We start from the raw sequence: 23,939 nt of genomic DNA on the forward strand, positions 1-23,939 counted from the left end.
TACCTTTATTTTTTGGTGGTTCATTTCTGATGATGTATTATCGCTTCAACTTAAATTTACTAGTTCATTTGTGATGGTGTATTATGATAATATTCTATCCCTTCTATAGATCCGATCACATGAAAAATAATATAAAATATATTTTTAACTTGATTTGAAGAATAATTTTTCTTTTTGATATTTCTTTATTGACGGAATTTTGATTTATAAAAAAGTAAATCTTTAGTATCTCTCATCGAGATTTTTAATCTTCAATATATATATATATATATATATATATATATATATATATATATATATATATATATATATATATATATATATATATATATATATATATATATATATATATATATATATATATATATATTCTTCTGTTTTTCTGTATTTATTATTATTATTATTTTTTCATCTTGAATAGATCATGTGATGATGACACAAGTAGCATGCTTCACCACAGTCCAGCTGTTCCGTCTCTCCCTCTCAAATTTCTCTCCCTCCCTCACTCTCTCATTGCAGAATTTTAATTCTCCCCCTAAATCTTTCAATATGCTAGGATGTCTCTTCATCTATTACGCACAGCCAATTATTCAACGGAATACACTTCCATATTGGACCAATTAGAGAGGATCTGGAGAGAATATTTTATATTACCTGAGTCTCACACATTAAATTATAATGAATATATCAATAAAAATAATATATATATATATATATATATATATATATATATATATATATATATATATATATATATATATATATATATATATATATATATATATATATATATATATATATATATATATATATATATATATATATATATATATATATATATATATGTTACCGTTGGTCCAATATGAGATTATATCAATTAAAAATATATAAATAGTATACATATATATATATATATAATATAAAATATAAATAATATATCAATTAAAATATGAGATTATATCTGCGAAGTATAACTTGATTATATCTTCGATTTTAAAATTAAAATATGAGATTATATCTGTAAAGTATAACATGATTATATCTTCGATTTTAAAATTAAAATTAGATTATATCTGCGAAGCTTACATATAGTGACTATGAGAACAATAGGGATAACCCAAATGCCCTACGAAAAATTATCATGAATGTGAGAAACATGATATGAAATACGAGTGCCTTAGCTTCTAACCTTAGGAGAAGGAATAACTGAACAATTATTTCACGCCTTAACTTCTACTACCCTCATGAACTTAAGAGCTTAAAGCGGTATAAAACGATATCAGTTGATATTTGTAGCGGAGGTTGCCCCACATTCTTGTTTTCAACTAAGGAATCGATATTATCAGGTTGCCGAAAACGATTCAGCAAGCAAGCATGGTTATTTCTGCTATCTTCTCTGGTTGGGATCCACCGTTACAAGCCAAACGATCCGAGGTTACACAGATGAAGCACTATCACATGACAAATGACAAATCTAAAAGGGTCTTTCTTGGTAAGCTATCAAAAATCTCATATCTCCCCCTGATGATGCAAGGCAAAAAATAAATAAAAGATATAATAGGGACTGTGTGATCATAGTCTTGTATTTAGTCCTCTGCCAAGCATCCGCTGCTATTAGCTGCCAACTCACTCTTCCAATAGTTCATGAGCAAAACGGCAAGAATAGTCTATGGGAAGGGCCAGCTACACTATACCGGACGGCCAATTTGCTTTATTCAAATCACTGCCAGGGGTTCTTCCGTAAGTTACCGTGCCTCTTCGAATTGCTTGGACTTGTTTTGGAATTCTGCAAAAGAGAGATGGACGACATCAGAAATGCTTAGCAGGAACTAAATTCCAAGCACTTGTGTACAGTTCCTCCACATACTGATTTAGATTTCTTCGATTTTCCCCGAATCCTATTCTTTGGGGGTTTCAATTTGTAAATACGAACCATCCAATGATGTGTAGTGAACACCTGGATCAAACACAAAAGCAAATAATTTGACGGGTTGCAGATTCATTCATTGAAAATCCTGTAACTTGTTTTCTTAACATCAGATTTTGTCAATCTTGTGGAAAAACGAAGCAGTTCTCCAATCGGAAGAGCTACATTCATTTATAAATAATAGTCTGCAATCTAGCAAAGGAAACAAAACAAAACAAAAAAAGATATTACCTCCTCGAAATGGGTTAGTTTGAAATGTTTTTTCCCTATTTCTGTCCTCCTGACTCTATCAAAGCCTTTACCATCTGTTTCTACAAACCTGGAAACAAAGCAAGACAGACAGAAGGGAGCCTCACTTGTAACTATTAACTATTTATCAGGTCACCGAATAGAGAGATTTGCAAACCTGTAATAAGACAGCTTGTACATAAGGCAGTTCAACATTGTTGGAGTTGCCTGTGCATCGATTCGATATTGGCCATCCCTCTTTTTTGAGAACGGGAATATCAAAAGTAGAGCATTCAGATTTATATAAAGACATCTACTAAACGAAAGAAAATTCTCTTACTGTTGTTCCAGAAATACTTACTAAAGCTATAACATACACAGTTAATGGTGCTCTTCAAAATATTGAGATTTATTTAGTGTGTACATGGCAAGAATATGCAGCATAACTTTGTATATTTCTCACTAGTAAACAATCCAGATAAATTTCATGCAATTATATATTTGGTTTAACATAGCTTTGTTACAACAGATATAGTACCATCTGCCAGTGATTTGATGAAAATCTATAAAATTCAGAAGTGTTGCCATCGAATCAATCATTTGAAAAATGACAAACAAAAGGTTGCAATATGATACCCTTCAATAAAAGAAAAAAAAATGCAGAACTTACAAGGTAGTCAGGCTCCCTGATATGTGGAAACACACCTCCTCCAATTCGAACCATCCAAAGGAACTTATTAATATCATCACTCGGGTAGCCAACAAGACCTAACCATTGCAAGAAAATTTAAAGTTACAGAATCCAAGTATCTAAATAAAGTTTCTTAAGGAGATCACAGATTAATATGGCAACCTCCAAAGACAACCAGAACATATTTGACATCCAGGGAGTTGAATATCTCCCATGCCGGCTTTTCTGGAGAAGACATAGCAGTGCCAACAGTTGCAATATGAGTGTTATTCCAGGTGTTATTATCAACAATGACAGTACGATTTGCCATTGCGGTTGTTTGGTAACCATAGTCCCACCAAGAGGCAACCTGCAGAACCTTATCCTTTTAAAAAACTTGATTCACACAAGGCATTCTTTGGGGATAGTTGAAATATATGCACTCTATATATCTTGTAGACAAGCATATTCAACTTCTACTGTTGATATGGCTTAAGACAAAACAACAGAAAAAGAACATTTTAGTTTATTTTTCAGGATGCAGGAAGAGATACTATTTAACAATTTCTGCTTCAAGGTTCCAGATAGCTTGGGTTTGAACATGTTGAACAAATTGAAGTGCCTTTGCATTACCATCTGCTACACACCAGACTAGTATAAGAAATAACCAAAGAGAGCCGATCATGAGAATTACTTTAGGATATCCATATTTAGTTTCACAACCTAAGCAAGAACAAGCATGTTTGGAACTATATCATAAGACCAATGCAAAGTGATTATATGTCCCTTCACTAACAAAGGCACCCACAGTCATATAATGCATTAGGTATGTTTTACCTTCAAGGTTGACTTATGGTTCCTTCTCCTGAAGAAAATATTAACTGTGCAACCTACCTTTAAATATTCAGCAAACAACCTTCCTAAATTTCTAGAAGTCACATGTTTAAAAGGCTACAAGTTTTGCTTTTGTACAATCTAGAATGATGAAAGGTGACCAATTCAACTGCTGCTGACAGCCTGATTCCAATACCAGAAGTGAGACCTTGGAAAACATCGCCATCTTGTTATCAAGGTTTTAAATACTGGTTAGACTGGTACATATCAACAGTATTTACTGGTTTATCCATGGAACAATATTGGACCATATAAGTCAGCGCCAATTAATATTTAATCTTATATTATTTTTATAGTGATACCAGGCCAGTAGAAGTCAGCCTACCATCTGGTGTCTTGGTACCATACCGGCTAGACCAGCGACCGAAATGTATCAGAATCAATACTAAAAACCTAGTCTCCTAGGTCTTGCAATAAAGTGAGTTCATTATATTCCTAACTTGGTTATATTCTTATAATGTTTAATCTCTCTCTACAAAGAAACAAGACTAAGAAATCACAAAAGAGTACACTGTCACCGGTTCCAGCAAATAACACGAAATATCAGATATGAATGATCCATCAAATAGCTTTTTCTTCATTCACATGCTTAAGCTTGTATGAGGTTTAAACGATTATGAGTGAGTCATTGTAAGACAACAATATCAGACCCAAATTAATCGCTGCAGCAACAATAACATCAAATCCGGATTAGTTGCTGCAATAACTACTAACAGTACTAGAGATCGAATTCATATAAGTTACATGGTTCATTCATCAGAAAGAAACTATATGTTCTAACATAATCATTCAGCTGGTATTCATCATGAAAGATATGCAACACAATTTTGAGTTTTATAAATAAACAAGACTCTCCAGTCCTTTTGGTCTCTCAGTGATTCAAAAAAATAAACAACACAACACTAAAACAAAGATATACATAATTCATAATTTCATTTATCCCGTCTTTCTTGATAGTCACCGTCAAGAATAAGGTATGCAATTTCATACCGTACCGGAGTTTCGACATTCGCTCGGTACGATATGAAACTGTATACCAAGCGATATACCATTCGGTATACCGCTCAATATATATATATATATATATATATATATATGCCTCTCTCTTCTCCCAGGCGAGACGACATCACCTCGTTTATATAAATTAATAAATATATATTTATATATAAAAGATTATATATATATATATATATATATTGTTTATAAAAGGTGACGGCACCTTTTCCTTCTCCCACGCGAGGCGACGTTGCCTCGTATATATATATATATATATATATATATATATATATATATATATATATATATATATATATATATATATATATATATATATATATATATATATATATATATATATATATATAATTTATTTATTTATTTTTTTGTTCCGTCCGGTAACGGATGGTCCATGTATCGGTAAGCTGATAGACCAGTACGTACCGCCCGTACTGGACAGTATTATTCGAAATTGCCTACCTTAGTCAAGAAAAGCATCTAAGAACTATAAATTGCATAAGTATATCAAACATAAATTTTTTGTTCACTTAATAACCAAATTACTATTATTGGAAAATTAGAGAATTGAGCAAAAACATAAATTAACATGCAGAACAGACATAAAAAGGAAAGGGAATGAGAAATAACCTTATCATCGACATCAGTATTATGCCTCAACCATGCATAGGCTTCGCGAAAATCATCAAAAACGTGTAATCCATCGTGGGAATGAGATGTTAGAACAATTGATGGGGCAGAATAAGCTTCTGCTGCTGCCCATACACAATGAACCTGTAACAAATAATAATAAAACCTTCAAAGCATGCCCCAAAAAAGCCCTCAATACAAACCTATATCCACATTGCTATATGGCATACATGAATTGCAGAAAGAATATATCTTAACCATATTATCCGTTAACTCAGTATGTTTTCCTTGCTTTTACTCAGTGGTATGAACAAGTTGGTCCTAACCAAGTCAAGTTGCAGATATCTAGTTATCATCAATAAATGTAAAAGTAGGTCCTTGTTGAAGTGAACCTATCAAATTCATGGTGCCAAGAGCCCATGAATGATCTAACCTTGCAAACTAATTAATAGATCTCTATATTTAACTATTGACAAAAATAGAACCATTGAAATTATATCATGATCTAGGACAACAGTGCTAACTTTAGCAAATATCTGAAATCAAGAATTTTTCATACCACATAAAAAGCACCAAGTATGATCAGTAGAAGAATTGCGACTGCAGATGCCTCCAAAGGCAGCACCAGAAGTCTTTTTGCCTTTAGAGGCCTTTTAATAGTAGTTTCCACAATTTCTTTTTCCTTTTTCCTATTCTTCTTTGATGGTCTTTCTTTTGGAGCAGTTTCAGATTTATCAGTTGCTGCCTTGTTATCCACCTTTACAACTTCATCTTGAGCGGAATCAATATCCCCTGACTTGAAATTCATATCAGAACAAAAAGCATTAAGGGCTACTCAAAACAAAATCCATCAAGTTTAGGCCTTCTTAAAAAAGTTCAATGGATAACAGACTGAAACAAGTCCACGGTCACATACACCAGGAGGAGGACTTTCAAATAATTTAGGCAACTGAAGTTTTATTGACCGTGTGAAGACATCAAAGGCTTCAGAAAGTGCAATCCCAGACATAATGCATGCAGCTGGAGCTAGTACAAGCATAAGACGCACCTGCCAAAATATAGCAAACAATGAGGATGATAATTTTTTGTTAGTGATGTTGATCAACTCCACATTTTGACACTTACCATGACACCAGAAAAGTATACTGATGTTGTTATATACAGAACCATAAACGAGCTAGCATCAGACAGAGGCAAAAAACATGCCTGCATTACATATTGAAATACTTCCTAGTCAATATTTGGCAGAATTAATAATATAATCTGACATGATAAATAAATAAACATTATGCAAGCAGTACTCTGAGTCTGAAAACTAGACAAATAAAGATACTCGTAGTGAAGAACTAAAGCATATTTGCAGTTAATGCTGATAGAATTTGCTAGGTGCTACTCGGACCATGTGGTAGGGGAAAAACATTCTTTGGGATGATCTACTCAACTTGTAAAGACTGGTTCTTCTAAAATATCAGCCATGGTAATTAAATGTCTCAGACAAGAAAAAAATACCTAACCGCCGTTGTCAAAAGCACAAAACACTAGAGCAAATTGAAAACTGTAAATAGATAAAGATAGTAACAATGAAGTACTTAAGTGTGGTAGAAGCAATGTTTTCAAAAGGCACAGGGCGAGGCGAGACACGAGCACCTCGCAACACCTCATGGTGAGGCATTTCAACTTTCAATGAAGCACGGCTCGGTCACTCGCCAAAGCCCAGGTGTCAAGCACCTCAGGCGAGCACCTAAGCCAAATCGGGCTGACTTCGACCCTGAGTTCGATTGGACGAGTATGTTGGTTCAATCGAACCAACTAATGTAATTCCCTACCAACCCCCTCTCGTGGCCAACCTAGCAAAAGAAGCCAAAAGCGAAAGCAAAAACCTATGCTTGTCGCCTTTGTATGCTCTGTCCGCCATTGCAGCTCCAACTGCCGCTGTCAACAAACTTGTCCGCCGCCTTCGTCCGCTACCGTTGGCAACCTCGTCTTCTGCCTTTGTCCACCATTGTAGCTTCATTCATTCGCCATTGCAGCTTTGTTCGCTACCCTCTCATTCCCCCACCTTCCTCCATACCCTCTCCTTCCCCCACTATCCCATTTCGATTAACTTGCTGCACCCCATTGAGGTGGTGCACCGTTACTCTATATGAGTTAAAACTGTTTAACATCATATTGAAAACACTGGGAGGTTTAATTTGGTACTTCATATGATTCCAATTTGATGTGTCATTTTTATTTTTTTGACCATATTTATCAATCATAGCATATATTTTTACAATTTTGTCATTCAAAAGTGCCTCGTTTTGCTCGAGTGGGCACCTAGCACCGTTTTGGGACCTTAGCGTCTTCTGGTGCCTATCGCTTTTAAATACACTGGGTAGCAGTTTACTGCTGATGAAATTTATTAGGTACTAGCTAACCTATGCAATAGGAGAAGAATATTCTTGGGATAGTTTGTTCAATTAGAAGACACCAATTGTTCTAAAATATGTTTCATGGAAGTTCAACGTCTGAAGCAACATGACCCACCACATGATTTAAGCAAGCAAAAACAAAGTGCCTACTAAAACAGAGAATTTTTATAAACATACAAGAAATCTTACACTTGAAAATTGCAGCAACAAAATAAAGCATGCATGGTTGCAGATCAAATTCTTATAGCTGTCTGTGTTCAGTGTTCTATAACCTTATTCCTAGACAAACCAACCACTAGTAAAATAGAAGAGGTTAGAAAAAAAGTATAACTATAATAATCATAGCACATTTACACATAAAGGATGAAACAAGCATGTATAAGTTGAAGGCTAAATATAGAAAGTAACACACTTACAACAATACCAGCTGGAACCAAGAATGCCAACACATTGATGTCCATGAAATAAGAAGGCCATGTCGGTGGCTGATGTTCACTAACACTAGCAATGATGGGTATGTACTTGCTTGCGTAAGTTCTGTTTCATCAATAGAATAGAAGGATCAAGATGATATATCAAGATTGAGATTGTTTAGATCTTTCAGTCACTCAAAGATAGCTAGCCCAATGTTTCTAATGACTATTATGTACCTCAGCATTTATGTTAAGGATAACATGCTTATCTGAATGGTTTTTAGGTCCCTTTTTGCTCTAATTGTGCTTATGTAGTTTCGCCATACTCAAGTAGCCTCCATATCTAAGGATGCCAAATTGTTAATATGTCGAATTTGTCATGTGCAAAGGGACAGTTTTCATCTCAATTCCCATGTTAAATGTGCTAGATGGGAAATTATTTACATGTTTTGTGGATCTATAGTCAAACCAGCAGATTGTGTATCAGTATGTTGCCTGCATAGCTGTATGCCAGAAAAATTAAATGGCCATAACTACCAAATATGTTCTACCTAATTCCACTGCTAACATCTAAGTAAAAAATCAAATTTATTTACTTCAGATGCTTCCCATTTCAAATATAGGATAGCTTTTTATCTGTCAATAGATTATGCATACCCAACCACAAATGCATAAAGATGCATATTAGAAAGGTGTATCTATGTTTAGTTCAGTAACTATGTCTCAAAATATTGTCCTCAAGGGGTGTTTCTCCTTCCAAACTGTTTATTTGTTCACTTTTATTATACAAAGTAAAAAAAAAAGATTGCGCTATCCTTTCATGATTAGTATCACATCAATGTTTCTAATGACTATTATATACCTCAGCATTTATGTTAAGGATAGCATACTTATCTGATGGTTTTTAGGTCCCTTTTTGCTCTAATTGTGCTTGTGTAGCTTCACCATACTCAAGTAGCCTCCATATTTAAGGATGCCAAATTGTTAATATGTCGAATTTGTCATGTGCAAAGGGACAGTTTTCATCTCAATTCCCATGTTAAATGTGCTAGATAAGAAATTATTTACATGTTTGGAGGATCTATAGTCAAACAAGCAGACTGTGTAACAGTATGTTACCTGCATAGCTGTATGCCAGAAAAATTAAATGGCCATAACTACCAAATATATTCTGCCTAATTCCACTGCTAACATCTAAGTAAAAAATCAAATTTATTTACTTCAGATGCTTCCCATGTCAAATATAGGATAGCTTGTTATCTGTCAATAGATTATGCATACCCAACCACAAAGGCATAAAGATGCATATTAGAAAGGTGTATTTCTGTTTAGTTCAGTAACTATGCCTCCTTAAGGGGTGTTTATCCTTCCAAACTGTTTATTTGTTCACTTTTATTATACAAAGTAAAAAATAAGATTGTGTTATCCTTTCGGGATTAGTATCACATCAATGAACCATGTAATATAAAAGATGTACATGACCATAGTTCAGAACCCTTGCTACCGTTCGTGCAGTGCATTTTTTGTTAACATTGCAGAACTTACTCTAAAAGGCCTATAAATTACAAATATTTATGGGTGACTATCAAAGTTGGTGACAATCAATGTCAGGAGTAGATGCTTACGGATCAAGAAGACTCAAGCTACGCCCACTCCAACCTTTTGTAGGACTAGAGGCCACCAGTGCTATAAGAATAGCCAACACTGCACAACAAACAGCACTGAAAGGGAAGTTTCTTAGAGAATAATGAATGTCAAATATGGATAAGATTATTTAATTCATGTAGTCATCCTGTATATTATCAAATGCTTCCACTGTGTATCTGCAATCAACACGTGAACTGCAGAATGCGAAAACTTACATGCCAATCGTCACAACAAGTGTCACAGCCACTTTAAACATCTTGGGAGATAGAATTCCTTTGATATAATAAACAAGTGCAACCACATGAATTATTATAAATACCTGCATAATTTCATACAATGTTAGCAGAAGTGCACAAGGAACACAAATTACAAACAATACGTTCCATGTCTCTGGGAAATAAAAAAGAACAAAGTTTTAGCAATTCATTTACATCAGCAGATGATACCACAAGCATTCCAGTGTAATACTGTAATGATATAAAAGAAACAATGTATGCATATAACCATGTTTTGAAAAGACATGTAACTTTGATGTGCACAAAGTCAATACTTTTCATATCAGTCCGATGACATGCGGGCCTCCACAAAGTCAATCGAAGTTTGTTCCTCCCAAAAATAACATATAGCCTGACCTAATAATAACATGATAGATTTTGTAATGTTAGTTTGTAAAGTGAGCCGACCATAAATATCTATTAGTGCAGAAGACCAATATGACTGGAGCAATGTCCAATCAGTGAAATAATTGGCATTTCCTGGCATGTCATAAAACAAGGAAACATACTTGAGCAAATTAAATTATAATATAAACTAAATTGTCAGACATTTTTTTATCAAATTTTGCATCAGACAGGAATCTTAGAAAAGAAATAAAATGTATGAGTTGTTAATGAGCAGGTAACAGCAAAGGTTTGTCTAGAAAGAATGTAAACATTGCATGGCACCAAATAAATTTCTACAGAAATAAAGTAGTGATATCGAAAAACAGACCAAAAATGAAGCAAAATGCTCCGATGTCATCACGGCATTGAAACCCACCACAGGCACCAAAGAGGCTAGAAGTGTTCCCAAAACAACCTGCGTATATGCACTATTTAAACTGACCAGAATAATCTTTCTTTATTGGAAAATAGTTTCATGTATTATACCCTAAGAATAAGAAGAAATAGATAGCAAACACCTACACAACTGCTAATACTTACAAGAGGGGCATAGGCAATGTACAACCGTGGAGAGTAACGACCAGTTACAATACATAGCAAAACATGCATTGGAATAAGGTTAATGATGAATGTATAGCCTCCCCAAGAGCACACCTGTAAAGAGAAAAACATAGAATTAATTGATTTGCTTAGGAGATGAGGCGCAAAATGGGAAGAGCACATCATACCATGTAGAAGTATGACAGAGCATTTAAGGTAGCATAGAAGAGTGATCCTGTATTCAGAGTCTGCATACAGTTTCATGATATCAGCATATCATGCATAACAAAAAAATGATAACTTTTACGTGTTCCAAGTAAACAATATTTCCCAAACACTGGCTAAGTGAGCCAATATAAACTAGATTTCATAATAAGATTTAAAAAATGATTTTTTATCACAAATTGCTTAGTTTTTTTTTTACCTTGGTATAAAGATAAAACGTGAATATTAAGGCAAATATTGCAACAGCTTCATTGTCATAGCTACCAGCCACAGATCTTGATATGTACGAGGGCACCTGCAAATAGAGAAGACAGAACAGATCTTTTTTGAGTTTTGAAAGAATTGAGCAGATCAAAAGAAACATATGAAAAAAAAATGTTGCTACTGAAACCCCCAATTGGAAAGCAAATTTTATTTTCAGATGCATATTTTCATCATTCATTTTCCATAAAATACACAAGTGAGTACATGGTTACCAGTGCCAATAGGGCTGCAGCAGTTAATCCAGCTCCAGTTCCCTTAACTTCCTGTAACAAACATGTAAGAAGCATGACAAAGAAACCAATTGCCAGGTATCTGGACAAACATGAAAAGCAAAGATCAACAATATATGTCTACCTTCGTGAGAAGGTACGTAGCCCAAGATGCATTAGCTGAAAAGATTGGAGCTGTGAATACACAGACGGTCTCCACTGACAGAGGAATGTTCAGGTTATTCAGCAGCCTGCAATAAAAAAAAATAGATGTTTTCTTACTCGATTAAGACTCTGACAACAATGTAATTCTTTACTACACGTCTCACAGACATACCACCATATGGAACCTGCTGTTAGCGTCAAACCAGGGTAAACAGTTCCACCAATTACACGACCAAGGGGATACCTACCAATGAACAGTGCAAACATAAACTCAACCCCGCATCAATAAAACATGGAGTTTCTGCAATTTAAGTAGACATGTTTATGGATGCTGTACCAGGTTCGATCATCAAACCAGTTCCAGAAATCATATATTCCATTCTTTGTAAGAAACTGAAACAGTAAGTAATATCATCAGGGACAGAAGATGTACATTTTAAGAAAAGAAACAAATTGACAGAACAATATGGAACTTTTCAGGACACCTATTCCAAGAGCAAAATGGTTGATGCTATGAACTCTTATTTTCAGACTGTGATTGTACCAATGCCCAGAGATCCTATTATCATGATGTCTTGAAACTACAAGATTGTTACTCCTATAAAGCGTGCTGAATGAAACTTTGGAAGACTCCATCTGAAATAAAGAAAGCTTCTATTCTAAAGAATTTTCTATATCATATACTAAATGCTAAAAGATTGTAACATCGATTGCATTTCCAAAAAAGAAAATGATGAATCGTTTCATTGCTTTATATGAAAAAGAAGGATCTCTTGATTTTATTATAGGAGATCAAATTCTACGATCTACAACATAAGGTTCGAGATTCCAGGGGCTACAATTTCGTTTAGGTCTCATATGTCAACGTATCTTGGTACCATATCAATCGAGTACATAAACAAACCTCAAAATCAGAAGAAGAGATGATAAACTACTCACTACGAGGAGCTCTAGAACAAGCTCGCATCAATGAAACGGTCATAGTAGTTTGCAAGAGAAAGGGAAGGGAGAAGTTCGGAGGAATCAAACCTGAGTGACTCTGTAGTTGAAGTACGGATCGAACTCGTGAATCACGCTCTCGTACTTGATAACCTGGTGGTTCAAATCGAACAACAGAAGCGTCACTACATCAGCAGAAATCGGTAAACCAGGAAGAAAGACATGTATCCGGTCCAATCCTGCACTCTGGATTTCAGATCTAGGGTTTCGAGGTCGTCAGCGAAGGGTCGAGGGTAGCAGGACTTACGGAGAAGAGGCGGATCGAGAAGGCGAGGGCTCCGATCAGGAGGAGAATGAAGAAGCCGAGAACGCCCCCGAAAGCCTTCCTCATGGTTCCTTCCCCTTTGGTCTCGGAGGAAGCCGCCATCGACGGCGAGATCAAGCACGGGAGCAGGCGAAGGGACGGAAGACGAGACCGCGACGAAGACTTTGCAAGGGTTTCGGATTCATCGATCGGCTCCCCGGCCCGAAGCCGGCCTCTATATATCCATTAAAATTACTAAATGGTCCTCGATCATTTATGCCTTCGTGCGGGGTCTTTGTGTAAAAGTCTCACTCAGAAGGTCTGGATGGTTGCCACATAAGCATGTAATAATCGCGTCCGTCGATCAACTTTCGATCAGGCCGCCAGGATGTGAACGGACGGTGAAGATTGCAGAGTTTTCATTCGTGGTCCTCCGTTGAAGTTCTTTGACTAGTTGGGATGATCCCCACCGTCCATTTTCTAGATCGACGGTTGATTGCAGCGATCAAGATTCGTGCAGCATCGCCTTCATCAATCTTATTTACTCGAATTCAGAGCGTGAGTTCTCCGAGTTCCATCTAAGAAGGAAGGATATAAAATAATAAGAACGAGACATACTCTATGAAAGGATATTATGTTTAATTATGTACTTTTATATATAATTATAAATAATTAACTTTTAATCATCCAAAGCTTAATTTCATGTCTATAAACCATTAGTTTATACCGAGACTCTGAAAAATAGATTATCAATCAATAAGACATACAAAACAAATTTTAAGTTATGAGTTACCAATCGAGATCTCACAAGCATAATTCAATGGATAAAGATAGCCTAAGTAGTTAATGCTTAAGTGACACCATCTAAGCTCGATTAATGTGGTATCGCTTGTGATCGATTCATTTTTCCTTCAAAAATAATATCAGAAAGAATTCTATCACGAGACTATAAAAGAATTCTATCACGATTGATCTATCAATCGTGCAAACTGAGAAGAATAAGTAGATAGTTTATGACTCTATCAACGACATTCTAACAACAATCCCACCATAAAACTTATTATAAAATATTATGAAAAAAATTTATTGCTATAATTTGATAAGGCATATTTTGGTCTTAGAAGAGCAACCAGCAACATCGTACATCATCATCCACGAACGTAACGCCACACGCCGTCAGAACCACGAAGAGCACGCCACGTCAAGTTCGGTACAATACATTGTGCGACTTGACCACCCCGGGAGCTCAGGGCGGTACCGTCTGCTCTTGGGATAGTGTCGTCTGACGCCACTCAGGCACCCACAAAAGATGTCATCTCGTCAGAGAAGTCGTCCCGCCCTCACGAAAGTCAGCGGCCACGTCGAACCGAGGCGCAACAAACCCTCGCACGTAGGTATAAAAACCCCTGCCCGAAGCCCGGCCAGGAGGAGAGAAAGAAGAGGGCGGACTGAACTGACTTTCTCGTCGAAGGGGCCAAAGTCGGGAAGTACCCGACGAAGGCCATTTTGTAGGGAGGTGGGCACCCCCGAGCGGCGGGCATCTTCACCTTGGAGTCGTCATCCGATGCACAGAGGAGGGTGGTTCGTCGCCCTCCTTCCCAAGGGTGCACCCACGTTGCGAAGGAAAGTTGCCAACCACCCCAGGGACGAGAGGGCACAACCCGCCACAAACGACACTCAAGTCGACAGGCCTTGGAGCGCCAACCCCCACGAGGGCTCAACCAAACCCCGCCGACTCGACCCTTGCCCGAGACGCTCAAGAGGCACAGCCACCTCAGCATCCTACTCATTCCACCAGAAGTTCCCGATGTTGGCCCACGTACCTAACCGTGACTCATCAGCTATGGTACTTTTGTTCACTAACATAATTGATGGGTCTCGAGTTTGAATCCAAGTATAAGCATCATATATTCTATTTGATGTAATGAAAAATTTATTATCATAATCTTAAAAAAAAAAAAAAATTTAAGAATAAGAATGCCAACCATGCAAAATAAACAGATGAAGACGTGGGGAATAGATCAAGCAAGATTATTGTAGTGGTATATACATAAGTGTGAGGGAATTTGAATCCTGTTTTATGTCCTCATTGTCCACACGCAGTAAAATCATATTTGATATTCGTTAATTTTGAAAGGATGACATTTGTAGATAACAAATACTCGTGTTATTTATAGTTTACGATAAAATGTGATAATTTAATGGCCAGTAGTTACATTTGTCAGCATAATAATTATTGGAATCATGGCCCACATGGTCCCACAATTATGGTACTATTCGTACAATTCGGAGGGTGAGCGTTCATTGTGGATGTTGGTAGTGTTGCCAATTGAATCGATTAGCTAATGGATGGGCCAACTTCATACCAAACCCTTTAGATGAAAAGTAACTTTAAATCTGATAGGACATATTTTGTTAACCTACTCTCTAACCACTGTTTACAATCATATCAACGTCAAGGTCAACATAATGGACCACGCCCCCCGGTAAACGCTGTTCCGCAAAGGTCGAATAGCGTCGATCGAGAGCGTCGATCGAGTACAATGTCATCCCGTAAAGGTTAGGACGGCATCCAGTGTGACGCTATGACACTGAGGATAAAAACTCATCACGGGGACGATGAAGGAGATCGATTCTTGATCCATTTTTTATCCGGTTCTAACTAAATCTTTGGAGGGGTCGAAGTCGGGAGTCCCCTTCCTGACCCTAATCTGTGTGCAATGACAGACGATAGAAATGAGGGCGACCAGCCAAAGAGGGAGTTTCCGGATCTTGAAGTCAAAGCCCAAGCCCGACCCTATCCAACGATGACTCCCGTTGTCCTAGTACCGACACGAATGATCTTGCACACCCGGGACAAAACCAAACCGTGTTGATCCCTCAACCACGGTGTAAAGGATCACTATCAAAATCGACTTTAAATTACATTTTTATTTTATCTGACACGTCAGCATATGGTTTTTAGACAACTTAGATTCTATCATGACATCAGATGTTGGAACCACGCCATCGAGTTCCGATGCGTCGCAGGAGGAACCCAATCGAGGCGCGACCCACATGATCGCTGGCACCTCATCACGTGCCCCCTCCGGTCCCATCGTAAAGAACGGCACTGGGTTAACGTGGTCCAATTATTAATAGCGATACGACGTATTAGTCGGACTTAAGCTACTACGACTTCGATGCTCTTGCTTTGCAGTGGTAGTAACAACGAGTCTCATCGGGATCGTTAATTCCAGGAATGATCGAATGCACGATTGTCGAAGCGGGATAACATTTCAACGACAACGACATCACGACGTGCCACGTTTACGGAAGAAGGAATCCAACGGTAGACTCGCTCTTCCTCCCGAACCTTTTTACCAACGAGGCGGATGACGTGGATATTCTTATGGGATGAGCAGATGAAACTGGGAATTACTGAGAAATAAAAAAAGAAATTAGAGAAAAAGGAAATTACAAGAGGGGAGAAGGAGGGGGGGGCAGAGGAATCCGGCTGTAAACTTGGACGCCACCGCACGAGTGGCAGCCACGAACACCGTGGATCGATTCCTTAGGAGGGTTGAATTGAACTCTTAATAACCCCTTTTCCTTAATTCTTATACCATTACCCTTAAATCAGCCATTAATCGGACGGATTAACGGAACGGAACGGAAACCGCCCTTTAATCATTACGTCTAAGCCACTTTGTCCTGAGAAAATTGTTGAAATCTCATTACTACCCTCGGCGCATTGCTAGTTTTCCGTTATTTGGTGGGAGACGAGAGGACAGAACAGTCAGTTAACGGACTAAAACAGAATCTGAAGCTTCGTGGTCAGAAGCCGAGTGAGGGCATAGGTGTCAATAAGTATGACTAACCGGCGGGTAAATACGACGATGTGCTTCTCTCCTTCACGCCCGTTTCAGTAGTCCGACGGTCACCCTCAAATAAACCGTACCCCGCTCCACCTTTTCTCCCTGGCTTCGTCTCCCCTTTTGGTTTCTGATCCCCTCTCTCTCTCGCTCGCTCTCATAAACCCTGATTCGGAGCGATGGAGACACCTGAGTACTTCCACGGCGGCTTCTACCGCGGCGGGAACCCGCAGTGCGGGCCGGAGAAAAAGGCCGGCGGCTGTGGCGGAGGTGGGGAGGACCAGTTCTCCCTGGAGGACCTGCTCGACTTCTCCAACGAGGAGGAGGACGAGACGGGAGGTACGCTCGCCGCCGCCGGGAACTCGACCGACTCCTCCACCGTGACCGCCGTGGATAGCTGCAGCAACTCCTTCTCCGGCCTCGAGCCGCATTTCTCCAACGACCTCGTCTGCCGGAGCCTCGCCGATGCCAGCCGTTCCGGCGACCTGTGCGAGCCGGTAATCCCACATCTCCTTCCCTCGACGAAGACTACCGTAAAATTCATCGGGGTTCCGTCATTTGTATTCCCCGTTAATTGCTCCCGAATTTTTTCAGGCCCAAAAAAAGAGGATAATTTTATGAACTGCATTTTCTAATATAATCACCATTTTCTCCGAATTAGAGTTGCGTTTGGTCTGCTACTGGTTCGTCTTTTTTGGGGACAGGAAGAAGGAAGAAAGCGAGATGAAACGTCCTCACAGTATATTAGTAGTTACACTCGAGAACACAAATCTGTACCGGAAATGGAAAATTGTGTGGAAGAGACAGAGGCTTGTCGAAAGAATCGATTTTTAATGTTTTTGTTGGGCATTTTTGGATGCAGCAGTACGAAGAGCTGGCGGAGTTGGAATGGCTTTCTAATTTTGTGGAGGAATCCTTCTCCAGCGAAGACCTCCACAAGCTTCACCCCATCTCCGGCGTTAGTTCCACCACCACCGGCTCCTCCTCTACGACCACCGCCGCGGCAGCTACCCGAGCTGAGGTCTCCGCTCACACCCAGGTCGCCGCCGGTGGCCGCGTCAACCACGTGGCCCCCTTCCGTCCCGAGGCGATCGTCCCCGGCAAGGCGCGGAGCAAGCGCTCCCGCGCCGCACCCTGTAGCTGGTCCTCCCGGCTGCTTGTGCTCTCCCCATCCCTGGCGACCGCCTCGTCGCCGGAGTCGGAGCTCATCGTGCCCGCCAGCGCCGCCGCGGCCTCCGCTGGCGGCGGAGGAGGAAAGAAGGCGGTGAAGCCGGCGTCGAAGAAGAAGGACCTGACGGCAGGCACCGCCGTACCGGCGGGGGACGGGCGCAAGTGCCTGCACTGCCAGACCGACAAGACGCCGCAGTGGCGGACGGGACCATTGGGCCCCAAGACGCTGTGCAACGCCTGCGGCGTCCGCTATAAGTCCGGCCGCCTCGTACCGGAGTACCGCCCGGCCGCCAGCCCCACCTTCGTGGTCTCGAAACACTCCAACTCCCACCGGAAGGTGCTCGAGCTCCGCCGCCAGAAAGAGCTCCAGCAGCAACAACTCTTCCACGCCGGCGGCGTCGCCTCCTTCTACGACGGACCCATGCCGGTGGCCGCCGTCGCCGACGACGACGACGACTTCTTGATCCACGGCCCCGACTTCCGGCATCTCATCTAATGGTGTAATCTTAGGAGGGACCGATCGCGTCGAGGGGCCAAACAACAAAAAAAGCTCTCGCAGCTCTCGCAGCTCTCGTAGAAATTAATTTAGAAGGATTTAGGCTATTTTTCATGCTTTTTCCTCTTTAGCATCTCTTCAATGTCCTCCATTTTTTCCTAATCCGCTCCTTTTACTAGAAATTAATCTTAGGACAAATTGAGTTGTAGCTCGAACATTTCTTCATTCCACACAAAAAGAAATCAAGAAATGAGACAACTTGCAAGTCTTTCACTTCAACCCTCTTGCTCTGTGTTGTCTATTCCCACTCACGGCATCTCACACATGTATCTTCTTCTTCTTCTTCTTCTTTCTAAATGCAGGTCAAGTAGATGGTGATGGCGGAGTGCCTTCTCTCTAGATAACATGGGAATGTGTTCCCGCAAAGCTTTCGGAACGTGAACGTTAAGAACAAAGGGTCACCTCTTTCGAACGGCAGTAAAGCTCGACGGGGTGCGGTCACCTCGGGATCGTGCATCGGTGAAGAAGGTACGTGTACCAATGACTACATTGGTAGGAGCGTCCTCTCGGGATCCCAGACACTGCCGCTGATCCTAAAGAGTGCATTGGATGCATAAAGTCGAACATCGACAACGAGGATTAATCCATCCGTGGTGGGGCAGAGGGAAAGGCTATGTAACAGTGGTCACATGGCCGTCCACCATTATTCGTTGCGGGAATAACGTGGTACCCTTTTACTGTTCCGACCACGACGAGCAGTGCCGGTCACGTCTCCGAGCACGTGCTGGCACGTGGGATACAAGTACACGTCGTTGTCGGTGGGTGACTTGGCACTGCTTCGACTCCTTTGCATGTGGAGAAATGCCGTCATGTCTGGAAAGAGGTTCTTAGGCTGACGTCTTATTCACGTCGATAATTTAATTTTAAAAATGATAAATAATTCTGATTCAAGAATATTATTTTTTTATTCAATTAATAAGTTTGAATCAAATTTAACTAATTTAATTTAAAATATATTAATTTGACTAAATTCAACTTTTAATCCAATCCAAATATCTTATTTTATAAATAACATGACATCCAATCGGATCAAGATTTTAATTTGATTCAATTCAATTGAACCAATTCATTTAATACATATATATATATATATATATATATATATATATATATTATTTAAGATTATAAATTGATTAATCAGTTAATCAAATCAGATTAATCGATTTTAAATAAATCCGATTAAATAGATTTGAATTCATACTATCTTATTTTAACTGAACCAAATCGAAAAAATAATTCAAATCAAAAATAATAAATACCCCTACACTTTTCCCTTTGTGAATATTTGTGTACAGCCTCTAACAATAACCTCAATTTGATTGCACAAAATTTAGGAGAGTAAGGAGAAGCACCAAAGGCATCAACTTAGGAACCAAACAGCACTTCAAAGTTGGTTTTGATAGAGTTTGATGTCTATGCAATTAACCTACTAAAAAATCTTTTAACCACGTTACATCCTCTCTAACACCATTTGTCATGACTTACTTAACCCGATAATATAATCTACTCTCATCAACTTGATGAATCTGTCTCTCTAATCTCATATTTGACATTAGTCTAAACTTACTTATACAAAACTCATTTATAGGAGAAGATCTATGTAGCTACCAGACAGTTTGAATATGATGATCTATTGTTGTATTTGGTAGCAAAACTAAGATGGATTAATACCGATCCAGAATCAAGACATGTCATAATTAAGATTTTGGGTTACGAGACATTATTCTAACATTTATTCTCAAAGTAATCAACTAATTTCATTTATCATTTCAAAGTTTTTTTTTTAAAAAAATATTTAAATACTTAAATTCCTTTATATATCCCCAAAATGCCTACTAATAATAAGAAAAAGTATTACAATTTTAGAAAAATAATATCCCTAATACATTAGTCCTATCTTATATACATATGATTTTACATAAAACCAAACAAGAAAATGCGAGGGGGAGAGAGAGATAACCTCACAAAGAATCAAGTAGCAAAAGAAAAATAAGGAGAAGCACCAAAGGCATCAACTTAGGAACCAAACAGCACTTCAAAGTTGGTTTTGATAGAGTTTGATGTCTATGCAATTAACCTACTAAAAAATCTTTTAACCACGTTACATCCTCTCTAACACCATTTGTCATGACTTACTTAACCCGATAATATAATCTACTCTCATCAACTTGATGAATCTGTCTCTCTAATCTCATATTTGACATTAGTCTAAACTTACTTATACAAAACTCATTTATAGGAGAAGATCTATGTAGCTACCAGACAGTTTGAATATGATGATCTATTGTTGTATTTGGTAGCAAAACTAAGATGGATTAATACCGATCCAGAATCAAGACATGTCATAATTAAGATTTTGGGTTACGAGACATTATTCTAACATTTATTCTCAAAGTAATCAACTAATTTCATTTATCATTTCAAAGTTTTTTTTTTAAAAAAATATTTAAATACTTAAATTCCTTTATATATCCCCAAAATGCCTACTAATAATAAGAAAAAGTATTACAATTTTAGAAAAATAATATCCCTAATACATTAGTCCTATCTTATATACATATGATTTTACCTAAAACCAAACAAGAAAATGCGAGGGGGAGAGAGAGATAACCTCACGAAGAATCAAGTAGCAAAAAAAAAATATAGGATGCGGTGAGCGTGGATCGAACACGCGACCTTCAGATCTTCAGTCTGACGCTCTCCCAACTGAGCTATCCCCGCAATCTGATTCTTTTCAACACGAAATTAAAGTAAGCATCAGAATAGCCATAGAACACATCAACAGTCAATAAGGAAGATAACACAAGTCTATGGAATCAAGGCAAAGTGCAGAAGAAGAACATGACCAAATGATGCATCCAGGACAAGCAATGTGCACGCCTGTCAGAAATTTGGATCGAGTTTTCTTTCCCTTTATTGGATCCTAATGTGCAAGCATTCAGATTTTGCATCTTGAAAGGCAGTAAAGAACCTCCTCCAGTACATCAGCACCGCCCATCTTACACCAACCAGTGGAGTGGGTTTAGCTTTTCAGTTCATCTGCATGCAATGAAAAAAGGACACTGCGAAGGACTTGAATCAGATACATATATATGCTTCTTTTCTATAATGTCTATCAGACATTGTTTCAGCCTCAGAAAGATGATGTTAGGGTGAGGGTGAACCAACAACAAGTTTCCTATTTGTCTCCGGCAGATCTCTCATCTGTCAAACTAATTGCTGCATGCAGTGCTCTGTTTAAAAGCCAAATCACATAACAGTCCTCTTAGTTTACACATCCAATGGTAATGACTAATCTGGTGATCTTGTTTGACAACAGCTTCTAAGGCGATCGATCCATGGATCATTATTACGATTACTATTCAGAGAAAGGCTTTTGTTGGGTATGCCGTCTAAATTCTATTTGTACAAAGTTCCGCAAGCAAGATAAGCTAAAAGCAAAGCAGAAAAGGAAAAGAGCAGAGCTCTCGAGAACTCCTCACCTCTGCCAGCAGTCCAGATCGATTCTGGAACATATGCCATCATCGGTACGCCCCACCGCTCACCTTTCGCTTTCCCTTTCCCTTCACCCCTTTTTCTTTTATTTACTCCCTCCGTCTCCCTCGTATGGCTTCCTCTCCTCTAAAAGCCATGCTACCTCCGCCGGAGTTCCGAGCCCCGCCGCCGTCTCCGGTAGCCGGTGTGCATCCTCATGGCCTGGACTCCCCAGACGGCGACGACGAGTTCGCCGGGTTCTTGAGCCACTCCCTCCGAGTACCCAAACTCAACCTGCCGCATCGCATCTTCCCCCAGGAAGCAACGGCGTGGAACCCCCCGGCGATCGACTTCCGGCCGTTGATCTCGCCGGGGGACGCCGAATCAGGCGCCGCCGATCTTGTCAAGTCCGCGGCAGCAGCCTTCGGGTGCTTTCAACTCGTGAACCATGGGATCTCAGCGGGCCTCGTCGCGGCGGTCGGAGCCGCGGCGTGCCCCGCGTTCGGAATCCCGCTCGAATCGAGGACAAAGGCAGCGAGATCCCCGGAGAGGCGGTGGGGATTCGAAGTGGAAGAGGAAGGGGAAGGCGAGGAGTTCTTGTGGTGGTGTAGGAGCGGGATGGGAGACCGAAGAGAGTTGGCGGCGATTTGGCCACGGAGTTATAAGGATTTCAGGTAAATAAATAACACGTCCGACTTCCCGCCTTTCGACGCGCTTATTTTGATCTACATCGGACGGTCATGCGAGGAACGTCAATGCATCTCTTTGCAGCGATAAAGTGGAGGGCTTGTGGTGCGATATCCAGAAGATTGCAAGCAGAGTCGAAGAGGTTTTGTTGGGTAAGAAGGCGGGAAGAGAGGAGGAAGCAGCAGATGGCTCTTTGCTTTGCCTCCACAAGCATGCACCGAATGGAAGCCATAATGGTGGGATAAAGCATGAACTGCTAAGGATGCTGGTGAGGAGTTGGAGCTGCTCTTGTGATTTGAGCCTGCATCTCCCAGGTGGCGCTTCGGAGTTCCATATCTACTCCAAGCGAGGTTGGTACCGGTTTTGTCCGGAGAATGCAGCCGTCGTCGTCACCGTTGGCGATCAAATCCAGGTGATCATTTAAGGTGATATCTGTTTGTTCATATTTCTTGAACGGAATCTGAATCCTGCGAACATCTGGAGATGGCGGCATCATGCACTTTCGGCGTGTGCTGAACTCGAATTTTTTGCATCAGGCATGCAGCGGTGGGTTCTACAAGCACGTCATCGGGAAGCCAGTTCTGAAGAAAGGAGACCCCCAGGATTCCATCTCCATGGCATTCCACCACACCACGCATCAAGCCATCGTCCACGGCATCTCCCGACCGAATCTACACTCGGAAAAGGAAAAGACCATCTCTCTCGCTGAGCAAATCATGGTGGCAGCGTGCCTGGCAATTGCCTACCACATAATAGCCTTCTTCTTCTGTCGTAGTTGAATGATGCGGCGTTATGTTATGGGAGATGTTTGGTGTTCCTATCTCTAGTGTGTACGCAATTACAGAATGGTGAGTGCATTTGATCTTTTCTTTTACTGTAATAAAGGTTACTACTACAAATACAGTTTTCATTGAGAACAAAGCTTAACTATTGCACGACTCTGGAACTTGCTAAGGATTAACAGTGAATATCCTTGGATACGATCCACGTTAATACAACTAACACTTGTAAACGACAACCCATCAAGTGTACTTATTTAGCATTTCTTTTCTTCTT

General features: G+C 39.5%; 3 protein-coding genes and 1 non-coding gene across 6 annotated transcripts; 2 read left to right on the forward strand and 2 right to left on the reverse strand.

Annotated features, from left to right (window-relative positions):
* Nucleotides 1-1,339: 1,339 nt before the first annotated feature.
* On the reverse strand, nucleotides 1,340-13,357 carry LOC135617903 (dolichyl-diphosphooligosaccharide--protein glycosyltransferase subunit STT3A-like). The gene is made up of 23 exons (XM_065118641.1): nucleotides 13,146-13,357; nucleotides 12,929-12,991; nucleotides 12,237-12,292; nucleotides 12,072-12,143; nucleotides 11,880-11,985; nucleotides 11,738-11,788; nucleotides 11,461-11,556; nucleotides 11,225-11,284; nucleotides 11,037-11,150; nucleotides 10,825-10,911; nucleotides 10,050-10,153; nucleotides 9,813-9,908; nucleotides 8,191-8,311; nucleotides 6,489-6,569; nucleotides 6,280-6,411; nucleotides 5,923-6,159; nucleotides 5,364-5,507; nucleotides 3,009-3,195; nucleotides 2,826-2,923; nucleotides 2,334-2,413; nucleotides 2,159-2,246; nucleotides 1,868-1,957; nucleotides 1,340-1,786 (listed from the first exon to the last, which is right to left on the reverse strand). Exons 1-23 carry the CDS (start codon nucleotides 13,263-13,265, stop codon nucleotides 1,721-1,723), a joined length of 2,349 nt encoding a protein of 782 aa, XP_064974713.1. The 5' UTR covers nucleotides 13,266-13,357; the 3' UTR covers nucleotides 1,340-1,720.
* A 3,689-nt stretch (nucleotides 13,358-17,046) lies between these two features.
* LOC135617905 (GATA transcription factor 9-like) lies at nucleotides 17,047-19,558 on the forward strand. Of its 2 annotated transcripts, none has more exons than XM_065118649.1 (2): nucleotides 17,047-17,493; nucleotides 17,862-19,558. In XM_065118649.1, exons 1-2 carry the CDS (start codon nucleotides 17,176-17,178, stop codon nucleotides 18,660-18,662), a joined length of 1,119 nt encoding a protein of 372 aa, XP_064974721.1. In that variant the 5' UTR covers nucleotides 17,047-17,175; the 3' UTR covers nucleotides 18,663-19,558. The 2 variants fall into 2 exon arrangements, with proteins under 2 accessions (XP_064974721.1, XP_064974720.1); XM_065118648.1 differs by having other exon boundaries at nucleotides 17,859-19,554.
* Nucleotides 19,559-21,308: 1,750 nt separating this feature from the next.
* On the forward strand, nucleotides 21,309-23,874 carry LOC135617904 (jasmonate-induced oxygenase 4-like). 2 transcript variants are annotated; one of them, XM_065118643.1, is made up of 4 exons: nucleotides 21,309-22,249; nucleotides 22,351-22,870; nucleotides 22,968-23,295; nucleotides 23,420-23,874. In XM_065118643.1, exons 2-4 carry the CDS (start codon nucleotides 22,353-22,355, stop codon nucleotides 23,660-23,662), a joined length of 1,089 nt encoding a protein of 362 aa, XP_064974715.1. In that variant the 5' UTR covers nucleotides 21,309-22,249; nucleotides 22,351-22,352; the 3' UTR covers nucleotides 23,663-23,874. The 2 variants fall into 2 exon arrangements, with proteins under 2 accessions (XP_064974715.1, XP_064974714.1); XM_065118642.1 differs by lacking the exon at nucleotides 21,309-22,249 and having other exon boundaries at nucleotides 22,256-22,870.
* Nucleotides 21,371-21,443, reverse strand: TRNAF-GAA (transfer RNA phenylalanine (anticodon GAA)). Its single transcript has one exon. It is a non-coding gene; the product is annotated as a tRNA-Phe (tRNA).
* Nucleotides 23,875-23,939: the final 65 nt, after the last annotated feature.

This window comes from Musa acuminata, chromosome BXJ2-7 (genome assembly GCF_036884655.1).
Source record: "Musa acuminata AAA Group cultivar baxijiao chromosome BXJ2-7, Cavendish_Baxijiao_AAA, whole genome shotgun sequence".
NCBI lineage: Eukaryota > Viridiplantae > Streptophyta > Magnoliopsida > Zingiberales > Musaceae > Musa > Musa acuminata.

Excerpts from the sequence above, each read along its gene's own strand:
- LOC135617904 (XM_065118642.1), top strand. The coding sequence starts at position 22,329 with ATGGCTTCCTCTCCTCTAAAAGCCATGCTACCTCCGCCGGAGTTCCGA. Across the intron at positions 22,871-22,967 it reads CGGAGTTATAAGGATTTCAG|CGATAAAGTGGAGGGCTTGT; the intron begins GTAAATAAATAA and ends ATCTCTTTGCAG. Across the intron at positions 23,296-23,419 it reads CCGTTGGCGATCAAATCCAG|GCATGCAGCGGTGGGTTCTA; the intron begins GTGATCATTTAA and ends TTTTTGCATCAG.
- LOC135617903 (XM_065118641.1), bottom strand. The coding sequence starts at position 13,265 with ATGGCGGCTTCCTCCGAGACCAAAGGGGAAGGAACCATGAGGAAGGCT. Across the intron at positions 11,151-11,224 it reads CTCTGTCATACTTCTACATG|GTGTGCTCTTGGGGAGGCTA; the intron begins GTATGATGTGCT and ends TTCTCTTTACAG. Across the intron at positions 2,247-2,333 it reads TACAAGCTGTCTTATTACAG|GTTTGTAGAAACAGATGGTA; the intron begins GTTTGCAAATCT and ends CTTTGTTTCCAG.
- LOC135617905 (XM_065118648.1), top strand. The coding sequence starts at position 17,176 with ATGGAGACACCTGAGTACTTCCACGGCGGCTTCTACCGCGGCGGGAAC. Across the intron at positions 17,494-17,858 it reads CCGGCGACCTGTGCGAGCCG|CAGTACGAAGAGCTGGCGGA; the intron begins GTAATCCCACAT and ends TTTTGGATGCAG.